Below are 12378 nucleotides of genomic sequence, written 5' to 3'. Positions count from 1 at the left end.
GGTAAACGGTTCCGCCTCAGTCGCTAACCCCGTCTGTTGCCACACCTGCTCCCGTAGACCCTAAATGGGCTTTGCTGCAAGACATGCAGTCCAAGCTTGCGTCCTTGATAGAGGACTTAAATGCGGAGAAGAACCTTCTGGCCAACAACCTTCCAACCGGTCGGTTGTGCGCCCTGTTGACGCTGAGGTAACCTACTCGCGTCTGCCAGTTGAGGTGGTTCCTCCACCGATGCGACCCAGTGTGGGTTGCCAGCCGCACGTTGACGTTAAGCGAAGCTCGGAGGTGGTTGTTGACGTTCAGGACGTTCAACAACCAGCAGAGGTGACTTGTTGTGACGCAGTGCGTCAACCTCAGCAACCCGGTAGGGTGTTGACTGCACAACCCAGACGGTCTAGACAGTTTCGGGTTGACGCTGTACTTCCTCGCGCACCCATGGTTGTTGACAGTTCACAGACTGTGCAGCAGTTCCATGATATTGCGTCCGGCTCCGTCACGCATCCACCAGTGCGACCGGATTCAGCGAGTCAGACGTTGCCCACTCCGTTGCCGTTTCCTCATCAGTTTCGGATGAGGAACCCTCTGATGAGGACGTTGCTGAACAAGACGATCAGCCCCCAGCCCTGCTATCCATCCAGAAGATGCTGAAGAAGGAACGCTGCTCAGTCAGGCTGTGGATGAGTCTGGTAGGGACGCTGTCATCCGTGGATCAATTTGTGTCACTAGGAAGACTACACCTCCGTCCTCTTCTATACCATCTAGCTTTTCACTGGAAAAAGGACAAGACGCTAGAAGCGGTCTCGACCCAGGTTTCCGAAAAGATGAAGTCTTGTCTGACTTGGTGAAAGGACTATATCAACCTAAGAGAGGGTCTTCCCCTGACTGTTCAGACTCCCAACCACATTCTCTTCTCGGACGCATCGGACGTAGGCTGGGGTGCGACATTAGACGGTCGGGAATGCTCGGGATTATGGAACTCGAGTCAAAGGACAATGCATTTCAACTGCAAGGAGCTACTGGCAGTACGTCTGGCCTGGAAAAGCTTCAGGTCTCTCCTTCAAGGCAAAGTTGTGCAGGTGAACTCGGACAACACCACAGCTTTGGCGTACATCTCCAAGCAAGGAGGGACCTACTCTCTGACGTTGTACGAGATCGCAAGGGACCTCCTCACCTGGTCAAAAGGTCTAGACATATCACTAGTAACGAGGTTCATCCAAGGCAACTTGAATGTCATGGCAGATTGTCTCAGTCGGAAGGGACTAATAATTCCAACAGAATGGACCCTCCACAAGGATGTATGCAAGAGACTTTGGGCCACCTGGGGCCAGCCAACCATAGATCTCTTCGCAACCTCGATGACCAAGAGGCTCCCAATATTTTGCTCACCAATCCCGGACCCAGCAGCAGTTCATATAGATGCCTTTCTCCTAGATTGGTCACATCTAGATCTATATGCATTCCCTCCGTTCAAGATTGTCAACAAGGTACTGCAGAAGTTCGCCTCTCACGAAGGGACAAGGTTGACGCTAGTTGCTTCCCTCTGGCCCGCGAGAGAATGGTTCACCGAGGTACTTCGATGGCTAGTAGACGTTCCCAGAACACTTCCCCTAAGGGTGGACCTTCTACGTCAGCCACATGTAAAGAAGGTACACCAAGGCCTCCACGCTCTTCGTCTGACTGCCTTCAGACTATCGAAAGACTCTCGAGAGCTAGAGGCTTTTCGAAGGAGGCAGCCAGAGCGAATGCTAGAGCAAGGAGAACATCCACCCTTAGAGTCTACCAATCGAAGTGGGAAATCTTCCGAAACTGGTGCAAGTCAGTATCCGTATCCTCGACCAGTACCTCTGTAACTCAAATAGCTGACTTCCTCTTATATCTGAGGAAAGAACGATCTCTTTCAGCTCCCACTATCAAGGGTTACAGAAGCATGTTGGCATCAGTCTTCCGTCACAGAGGCTTAGATCTTTCCAACAATAAAGATCTACAGGACCTCCTTAAGTCTTTTGAGACCACGAAGGAGCGTCGTTTGGTTACACCTGGTTGGAATTTAGACGTGGTACTAAGATTCCTTATGTCAGACAGGTTCGAACCGCTACAATCAGCCTCCCTGAAAGATATCACCTTAAAAACTCTTTTCCTGGTATGCTTAGCCACAGCTAAAAGAGTCAGTGAGATTCATGCCTTCAGCAAGAACATCGGATTCTCATCCGAAACGGCTACATGTTCTACAACTTGGTTTTCTAGCCAAAAAACGAGCTGCCTTCTCGGCCTTGGCCAATATTGTTCGATATTCCAAACTTATCGTATGGTTGGAAATGAACTAGAAAGATTCTTATGCCCTGTAAGAGCTCTTAAGTTCTATTTGAAACGAACTAAACCTTTACGAGGCCCGTCTGAAGCTTTATGGTGTTCAGTTAAGAAACCATCTTTGCCTATGTCAAAGAATGCTTTATCCTATTTTATCAGACTGTTAATACGAGAAGCTCATTCCCATCTGAATGAGGAAGACCAAGCTTTGCTGAAGGTAAGGACACACGAAGTTAGAGCTGTCGCAACTTCCGTGGCCTTTAAACAAAATAGATCTCTGCAAAGTATAATCGACGCAACCTATTGGAAAAGCAAGTCAGTGTTCGCGTCTTGTTATCTTAAGAATGTCCAGTCTCTTTACGAGAACTGCTACACTCTGGGATCATTCGTAGCAACGAGTGCAGTAGTGGGTGAGGGCTCAACCACTACAATTCCCTAATTCCATAACCTTTTTAATCTTTCTCTTGAAATGTTTTATTATTGTTTTTGGGTTGTCCGGAAGGCTAAGAAGCCTTTCGCATCCTACTTGATTTGGCGGGTGGTCAAAGTCATTTCTTGAGAAGCGCCTAGATTAGAGGTTTTGATGAGGTCCTGTTGTATGGGTTGCAACCCTTGATACTTCAGCTCCTAGGGGTCGCTCAGCATCCTAAGAGGATCGCGAGGCTCCGTAAGGAAGACGTACTTAAAAAGGCAGAGTAATTGTTCAAGTCGACTTCCTTACCAGGTACTTCTTTATTTTATGTTTGTTATTTTGAATAACTGCTAAAATGAAATAAAAAATCCTTAGCTCATAATAATGTAAACAATTATTGCTGGTCTCTACCCACCCCCCTGGGTGTGATTCAGCTTATATAATCACCGGCTAAGTTTAATATTGAAAAATGTTATTTTTATAATAAAATAAATTTTTGAATATACTTACCCGGTGATTATATATTAAAGGACCCTCCCTTCCTCCCCAATAGAGACCCAGTGGACCGAGGAGAAAATTGAGTTCTGTGTTTACATTGAGTACTGAGTACCTGCACGACAGATGGCGCTGTTGAAGTACACCCCCTACCTGCATAGCGATCACTGGCGGATTTTTAACGTAGAGTTTTCTGTCGAGCAACAGAGTTGCAGCTTATATAATCACCGGGTAAGTATATTCAAAAATTCATTTTATTATAAAAATAACATTTTACAGGTACTATACATTACAGAGAGAGAAAGAATGATTTTCATGTTCAGGGTAGCAATATGTATCTGACGTGGACTGTTCTGCGAGGGGATAGTCTTTTCAACGTCAGGAGGACTGTCATAGCCTCCAAGATGTTAATGCGTATCACCAATGATGTTTGTGGTGGTTGCAAGAAAATTGTCTGTGCTAGGCTCTTATTCGTTGATCACGCCCTTAATGGCGTGCACAATCGGCTCGGTGTCAACCTTGTTGATCTCTTCGAGCGTTTGATGCATATCTTCCCCAGACTCCTGGCGCATCTTTTGGCTGTGCTTCTAGCATCGGGTCTGTCACCACTGCAAACCGGAGAAAGCCCAGTGCTCTTTCCTGTTGCCATTTTGAAATCCTCATGTGTTGGATTAGTCTCTTGACAGATGCTGTTTTTTCTCTCCTCTTCTTTAATAGAATGGAGAGGTGGTGTGACTGTAAGTTCCCATAGATTCTTAACCATTGAAACTTGAGAGCTGGAGAAAGGTGAGACTTCTAGCGATTGATCTTGAGACAGGTGTTCCAGGAACTGTATCACCTTTCCGGCCACTTGCAGACAAGTAGCCTTGGATGCTGCCCGCACCCACCAATCGACCAGTTATGCTACTACCTGTACTCCTTCAGAGCATAGGTGCTGGACAATTGTGTCCGTTAGCTTTGCGCATACCAAAGGGCATGTCTGCAAAGACAAATTTTGTCTTCTGGAGCCTGAATCCTAGGTAAGATGAGAGGGGGCGACTGACTGGTAGGTGCCAGTAAGCAACTGCCAGGTCTATTGAGACTATACGCCCCTTTTTGGTTGAAGGGTCCTTATGTGTTGCACTGTAAGCATCCGGAACTTGTTGTTCTCGATGTTCTTGGGAACGCAAAACAGCCTTCCTGAATTTATATGGACTTCGCTTGCCTCATTACCTTCTTGTTCAAGAGTTTTGAGGTACGTTCTTCCAATATGGGGGAAGTGTTGGAAGAATTTGGAAAGGTAGATTTTTGTTCCATTTCCAACCAAGTCCATTCGTAATTTGGCTGTGGACCCATGGATCAAAGGTCGAATGATCCCGAAAGTAGAAAAGTCTACCTCTTACCTGGAACCTCTCATTGTTCAGAGGTTTCTGAGGATATTTTTCTGTGACCACGTCCTCCTTCACCCTTGGGGGATTTCCGGAGGATCCTCTTTTGGGGCCCTTACCTTTGTAGGGCCGAAGAGTGGTGGAGTGCCTTTCAAAGCCAGGATTAAATGCAGGTACCTGGTAACCAGCTGATGTGAGACCATCTGGAGAGTGGTTTACAGCTGGACTACCATTTGAGGCACCGTGGCCATGGTCACGTTCGGAAATTATGCCATTCTAATGATGATTTCCTCTTTGAGGACATGCCCCACTTTCAGAGCCTGTTCCTACTCTCCGTGGTGGGTTTGGTATTGACTTCTTGGACCACTTCCTGTGGGAAAGAGTCTAGGCCCCAGATACATGATGAAATCAGTTTTCTGGGGTGTTATTAAAATCCTGCACACATTTCTAAGCAGTTCTGATGAGACAAGGAGGCAATAAGACTATCTTTCATCTCCTGTTCCCTTCTCAAAGGATGGTTTGGCAACTTTGGAAGGTTTGTATTTCTCTAGGATTGGGTAGGGTTTTCCCTCCTTGACTGCTCTCATGACACAAAACTACAAAACTCTTTGATGAGAAGGTTTTGCAAAATGAAATGAACTCAATCATTAATTCAAAGTAGGAGTAAACCTAAGGCATGCAGGGTCCCTAAAACACTGTAACTTAGACTTACAGATATACTGTACTGATACAGGTACTGACAAATAGGTCTTAGTTTCTTATCTTCATCTGCGATATCAGTATAAACAGGAGTATCCAGCTGGAATTTGAAGCATTGAATGTATTATTATCTTACCATGTGAACTAACAGCTTTTTAAAGGAAAAGAGTCTATTAGGTAAAATTATGCTGAGGAAATTGTCCAAAGATTTGAACATCAAATATTTTCAGAATTCCTTGACTCACTTCTACATCTGAATAGCTTGAGGATCCTACTGCCGTAATTTGATTTTATTGAGCTATTTGGTGTATATAATGTGCAAAGCTGAATGAAATTACAGTAGCATATTGGATTCATGAGAGCAAAGAGATATGAACAAGATCTCTGGTCATTCAGAAAAAAAGAGTAAACACTTACTCTAATAGAAATACCCCTGTAATAAACTTAACATAAACTTAAACCCAAGAACTTAAGAGCTAACTTATACAAAAGTTTCCACCTAAATGGAACAGTTTTATCAAAACTTTAAAAAAGAGCTGATCTGTAAAGTGATGCATATTTATCAAAACTTTTAAAAAGTGCTGATCTGTAAAGTGGTGGATATTTATCAAAACCTTTATAAATTGCTGATCTGTAAAGTGATGCATATTTATCAAAACCTTTAAAAAGTGATGATCTATAAAGTGATGCACGATTCTGTTCATATTAAGCTTCTCACCAAGGTCACCAAGGACATACAAAACAGCATTTGAACTGACAAAAATTGTATTATTCACCACCAGTAAAAAATAAGTCCAAATAACTTTTGAAAAACTCCCTAACTGTCACTGAACTAGTGATGGAAAAACCCTGTAGAAAGCTTCCGATAGTATTATGTGAAATTAATTGCACTCATTGACTGAATTTAAGTCTAATGGTAATGAGAATCCATGTAAACATTATTATTATTATTATTATTATTATTATTATTATTATTATTATTATTATTATTATTATTATTATTATTATTATTACTTGCTAAGCTACAACCCTAGTTGGAAAAGCAGAATGCTATAAGCCCTAGGGCTCCAACAGGGAAAATAGCCCAGTGAGGAAAGGAAATAAGGAAACTACAAGAAAAGTAATTAACAATTAATATAAGATATTTTAAGAGCAGTAACAACATTAAAATAAATATTTCATATATAAACTATAAAAACTCTAAAAAAAGGGGGAAGAGAAATAAGATAGAATAGTGTGAGCGAGTGTACCCTCGAGAAGAGCACTCTACCCCAAGACAGTGAAAGACCATAGTACAGAGGCTATGGCACTATCCAAGACCAGAGAACAATGGTTTGATTTTGGAGTGTCCTTCTCCTAGAAGAGCTGCTTACCATAGCTTAAGAGTCTCTTCTACCCATACCAAGAGGACAGTAGCCACTGAACAATTACATTGCCGTAGTTAACCCTTTGAGCGGAGAAGAATTGTTTAGTAATCTCAGTGGTGTCAGGTGTATGAGGACAGAGGAGAATATGTAAAGAATAGGCCAGACTATTCGGTGTATTTGTAGGCAAAGGGAAAATGAGTCGTAACCAAAGAGAAGGATCCAATGTAGTACTGTCTGGATAGTCAAAGGACCCAATAACTCTCTAGAGGTAGTACCTCAATGGGTGGCTAGTGGCCTGGCCAACCTACTTCCTACAAATCCAAGAGCTTGGAATGTTGCTACCAGTTAAAAAAGTAATCTGACATGCAGTAAGTTATCTGAGTTGAAACCTGTGTGCCACCAAGAAGTGACAGCTACGAATACTCTTCCAGAATTAGTACTGTATGTCTGGTATATAAGTGGGCACATAAAAGCTCAAGTAAAGTAATGGGTGAAACTAACTGTTAAATAATTAGTTTCCAAGAAATACTTTTCTAGTGTATAGCATTGGTAATCCTCAGAATTTTTTTTCTATTGAATAAACTTTTCATATATTTAATAACTTTTCACTGGAAGTTGACTCGTATAAGTCTGGCATAAAAAAACAAGGTTTTTGTGTACAAATTTTGGAAATATAAGCGTGCCTGAATACTGTCCAGTGTATTTGGTGAGAACATTTTGAGACCCAGAACTATTTTCAGACAGAATTATTTCTTCTCAATTGAAACCGATTTTATGCAGTGATTTTACTATTGCCTTTAATAACCTTATGCATTGGTTCAATGTTGACTACCTGTACTAGATATTGTACATATTTTTTTTAATGCAAAATTTATTTTAGTGATTGTAAATCACTTTAAAGTGTACTTATATAAGAAGGAGCATTGTACTTTTCAACTCTATGTTCCTGGAACATGATGTTTTTTACTCCATGTTACAAAATTGTATGGCTTTTTAGAGGTTAGATTTTATTACAATCTATTCTTTTTTTAATATACTTTATGTCTAGTTAAGGATTTTTTCTTGTTTTTCAAAAAGAATGAAGATCAGGAAGCAGACTTTAATATTATTTTTGCCATATGATTATTTTATGAAAAATTAATCAATATTAATATCCTACAGGCCACTGAAAACCAACTTTTTATCCATTCTTGGTGAAAATCTAATTTTTATTAATTTAGTTTTTTTATATGAAGATTTACAGCCAACAATTGCCTTATTTATTATGTTACTCTTATTTTTTTCAGGCTGGTCTTAATATTGAAGGCAAAAGATGTGATTTTGCTGTCCTGGACTGGAATACTCCTAGTATTGATTTCTACAAACATATGGGTGCAATAGATATGACACAAGAAAGAGGATTCCATTTTTACAGAATGACCAAAGACATTATGAACTCATATGTAAATACTACTTAAGTTGAGTAATATATTAGTTCCTGCTGTATTAACCAACTTACTATGTCACCTACATATTGAAAATTGGAATAAAGAAAAATCTCTAAATTTAGAAATAAATCCCCATTTTTATTTTTTTTATGTCAGTATACATACCTGATTTTATTTTTGATATTTTGATTTAAATATTGAATTCGTAACTCTAGTTTTGACAGAGACCCATCAATTACATTTTGCCCCTATTCATAGTCGTGAATATTTTCAGATATCATCTTATTCTTCCAGACAGAAGAATAGTCATCTGTTGTTTATGCTTGCACCTTTTCGATCCTCTGGTAGATAAACTATCATTATTTGTGCAGGTTAAATGTGGTCAGTGAGAAACAAATGACTGAGATAAGTTTTCTTTATATGATAGATGGGTCTGTATATAAAAATTAGCTTTATGTTTTGATGCCCTGAAATTATATCCTAAGAAGCTTGGGAGCCCTAACTATAGCCAGATGAAGTCCACATAACAAATTGTCCAGATTCACTGGAGCCAAGGATACTACAGCCACTGCAAGTGCCTCTCATTGAGATAGCTGATGGTGGCTGTTCACACTTAAGAAGATATTTATAGAGAAGAGAAAAGTGCTAGAGATGGTTATGGTAGAAGATCTTCTCAGTAAGGCATGCATAGTTCTTGCAGCATCCAACAGATCAGGGCTCTACCAGCGATGTAAGAAGCATGCCTAGAATAACCAGAAGAACTTTAAGGCCATTAGTCTTGATCTCATAACAACCTCTTCTTAGGAAAACTAATTTTAGGAAGAGTACCTCTCTCCTCTTGACTCTCACAGTAAGTGGCTCCACAGCTTAAAAGAGATGTTCTTAACTTTTAGTATCTGCACTGGACAATCAACCGGCAGAAATTGTGAAGACATGAGATGCAGTAGTAGCAAGGGGTTGCAAGGCTACAACCAGTAATAGTGGCAGACTTAGGAGAAGCAGAAAATACACCTATTACTATAAGACTGGCAAGTATCAGGAACAGCAAACACAAAGGGCACCAGGATCAATAAGAACTGCAGGACAGTAGAAGCAGGAAGTATCACATGCATCACAGGAGTGTCAGACACTGTAGGTGTAAAGGTTTATGCACAGTACTATAATATTGGCTAAAGGAATAGCAGCTGCAAAAACATGTAGTGCAGTCACAAGAAAATGATGAGAAGCTGATACACCGGTTATTGCAAGAACTCCTTGGATGGCAGACTGGGCAGGTCTATTGGGAATCACAGAATACAGAGATGCAGCAGATGCCACAGTGTTTGCAATCATTGTGGACAAAGGCACATGTACTGGAAGAGCATCGACAGAAGTAGCAGCCAAATATCAGGTACCACAAGAATAACAGAAGTAGAGGGTAATACAGGAGTCACATGTACTACAAGCTCAGCCATAGACCACAGATCCACTGTCACTGGAAGAGCAGTTGAAGTAACAGGTATTTCAGGAGCAGTAGAATTAACAGGTATTTCAGGAGCAGTAGAAGTAACAGGTATTTCAGGAACAGTAGAAGTAGTAAATGTAACAATAGTTGTAGGCACCGTAGTTGTAATACAAGTACAGCCGGCACAGGTACAGATATAGGTTCTGAAGTAGTCAAATCAGTAGGATTAGAAAGCACAGAAGCAATAGAAACAACCTGTAAAACATACCAAAAGATACCAATGGAGTTAGATCAGTAGTTGTAGCATAGTAGTAATAGTTGGCTGTGTAGCCTAGTGTAGGGCACACTTAATTGAAGCCGTGACCAGGCAAAGATAGTCCTTAATCACTCCTGACATAAAGCACAAATTTCTCCTGCAATTATACCAAGAAATCTTCCAATACTGTAACATCCTTGTTTTTAAAGCAGAGATCAGGCAGGTAGGGGAAGTAAAAACTTATAAGACACATTAAACAGTCTGTGAGACACACCAGGCACAGGTAGAAGTGCAGATGAGGAATAGGCAGGATGGAAATTGATTAAAAACATATCGCAAGGATAATGTAACTTCTTTGTATTGATCACAGAAAAGGAAAAACCTAAAGCTATAACCAAGATACAGAAGACACCGAGTCAAAAGAAGCACGGATCTCGACAAAAGCTAGTTTTATCGATACTAGACTTTTACAGTACTGTACAATCCTCTCTTAACTCTTTGTGCAGTTAACCCATCCTGGCACATCCTATAGGTATAAGTGGGCACTTAACGCAGGCTGTAACAGGTGTGTCAGTCATCATACTGAAATACTTAGGCAAGTATACTGAGGTACACAGTGAACATACTACACATTAAGCCATAATGCATGTGGTAAAACAAGGTATTATAACAACCTGCATGTAAAATACCAGTTACGCCAATATAGAGTACTGCATAACCCAATATAATTCTGATGGAAAATCATTTACCCTATTGAAAGGGAAAGTTGTTATTGATATCTATTACAAGCAGTAATGCAGAATTCATTTGATCTTTCCTTTGTTTATTCAAATGGTGTGCCTGGAATTTTTAACAGATGGGCCAAGGATGCCTCATGGTTTACCAAGAATTTGCCTTTTTCTTATCTTTTTCTTCTCTAGGGCTATATCTTACAAATATCATTAAAACAGTGTCACCGCATTAAGTGAAAGTAAAGTTTTCAATATTAATCTTACCCGATGATCATGTAGCTGCAACTCTGTTGCCCGACAGAAAAAACCTAAGGTCGGGATACGCCAGCGATCGCTATACAGGTGGGGGTGTACAACAACAGCGCCATCTGTCGAGTAGGTACTCAGGTACTTCTTGTCAACAAGAACCAATTTTTCCTCTTTCGTGCCACCGGCAAGACCTACTTGATACGCTGTTGTTTCTGGAGTTGATTTCACGCTTTTTGGTGATGTATTCTCTCTAGATATTAGCTTTCGCTGTTCAGGAGTTATTATCATTAACTTATCAAGCTTTTTTGATTAGTTTTGGATTAATTGTTGACGACTTTGATAGATTTTGGATTCCCCCCTTGGCTAATTCAAGATGTCTGACCATTCTCAAGTCCCTAAGTACAGGCAGTGTAGCGCTAGGGACTGTTCTAGGCGTCTTCCGAAGGCCTCTATAGATCCTCACACCGTTTGTTCCAATTGTAGGGGTAAATCCTGTCAATTGGAAGATCGATGTGAGGAATGCGCTGGGCTTTCGGAATTCGATTTTAATGAATTCCTTAAGAATGCACGTAGGCTAGAGAAGGATAGGATCAAGAGGAGTTCGTCTCGCTCTTTTGATTTTTCCTCTCCCCATGCCCCTCAACCTATTCCTTCCCCTGTAGTGGTGACTCCCGACCCTGCTACTAGTGCTCAACCCTCGATGGCGGACATGATGCGTGCCATTCAGGCTCTTGGTGACAGAGTGGAGTCATTAGCTAATGACCGGAATCAACTTTTGGCCGATGTCAAAGAGTTGAAAGAGAAAAGTGCAGTGGGAAGTGTAGTGAGTGCAAGTGCGGTGAAAAGTGTCAGTGTCAGTGTTACGCATGAGGGTGCATCTGTTCGTGCCAGTCATCCTCCCAGTCCGGGACCTCTTGCAAGCTCCCAAGCCCAGGGGAGAAGCAATGTCGAAGGACCAAAGGGTTCGACAGGCCTTGATCGGCGTACGGATGTACCCTCAGTGGTTGCGGACGTATCTTGCAGAGATCGTCCCATCCACAAACAGACGAGTGAGCCCATTCATTCCTCGTCTGTGGAAGAAGTTTCTAGGAAGAAACGTTGGACCAAGGTCTCACCACCTCTCAAGCGCAAGGTCCCTTCCGAGCGAGTCCAACGGCCCAGGTGTAGCCACTGGGTCAGTTCGGACTCGCCGCAGTCTTCCGAAGACTGCACACCTCCCAAGAGAGGTAGAGTGGTTCCGCAGCAGGCAATCACTCCGTCTGTTGCCGCACCAACCACGGTAGACCCTAAGTGGTCTATGCTGCAGAATATGCAGTCTCAGCTTGCTTCCTTCATGCAGGAGTATCGTGCTGAGAAGGTTGACACTGCACCTGTTAACCTACAACCTGCCACGGTTGTGCGCTCAGCAGATACTGCGGCTGCTTGCTCCCACACTCCGCCTGTGAGAGCTCCACCACTGATGCGCAGTCGACCCTGCCAGACGCATGTTGACGTTAGCCGACATGCGGCACCCTCCGTTGACATGCGTGAGCTACCGCATCAGCAGTGGGAAGGTGCTGTCAAGCTGCTGTGTTTTGACGCAATGCGGCAGTCTCCGCAACCCACGGCAGTCCCTCCCAAGCACCA

General features: G+C 42.0%; 1 protein-coding gene across 3 annotated transcripts in view; it reads left to right on the top strand.

Moving 5' to 3' along the window:
* The window catches only part of LOC137657544 (spermidine/spermine N(1)-acetyltransferase-like protein 1), an 81147-nt gene extending 70402 nt beyond the window's left edge, over positions 1 to 10745 (top strand). Inside the window, exons 7-8 of one of the 3 annotated variants that reach the window (XM_068391885.1) lie at positions 7932 to 8087; positions 8347 to 10745. In XM_068391885.1, the coding sequence (XP_068247986.1) occupies positions 7932 to 8087; positions 8347 to 8424 (234 nt within the window). In that variant the 3' untranslated portion in view covers positions 8425 to 10745. Of the gene's footprint in view, positions 1 to 7931; positions 8307 to 8346 lie in introns of those variants that run through there. The other 2 variants (XM_068391881.1, XM_068391892.1) reach the window with 2 other exon arrangements.
* Positions 10746 to 12378: the final 1633 nt, after the last annotated feature.

This window comes from Palaemon carinicauda, chromosome 1 (genome assembly GCF_036898095.1).
Source record: "Palaemon carinicauda isolate YSFRI2023 chromosome 1, ASM3689809v2, whole genome shotgun sequence".
NCBI classification, from domain to species: domain Eukaryota; kingdom Metazoa; phylum Arthropoda; class Malacostraca; order Decapoda; family Palaemonidae; genus Palaemon; species Palaemon carinicauda.
Note: the sequence above shows the minus strand (reverse complement) of the source record. Positions and strands in the feature narration are given on the sequence as shown.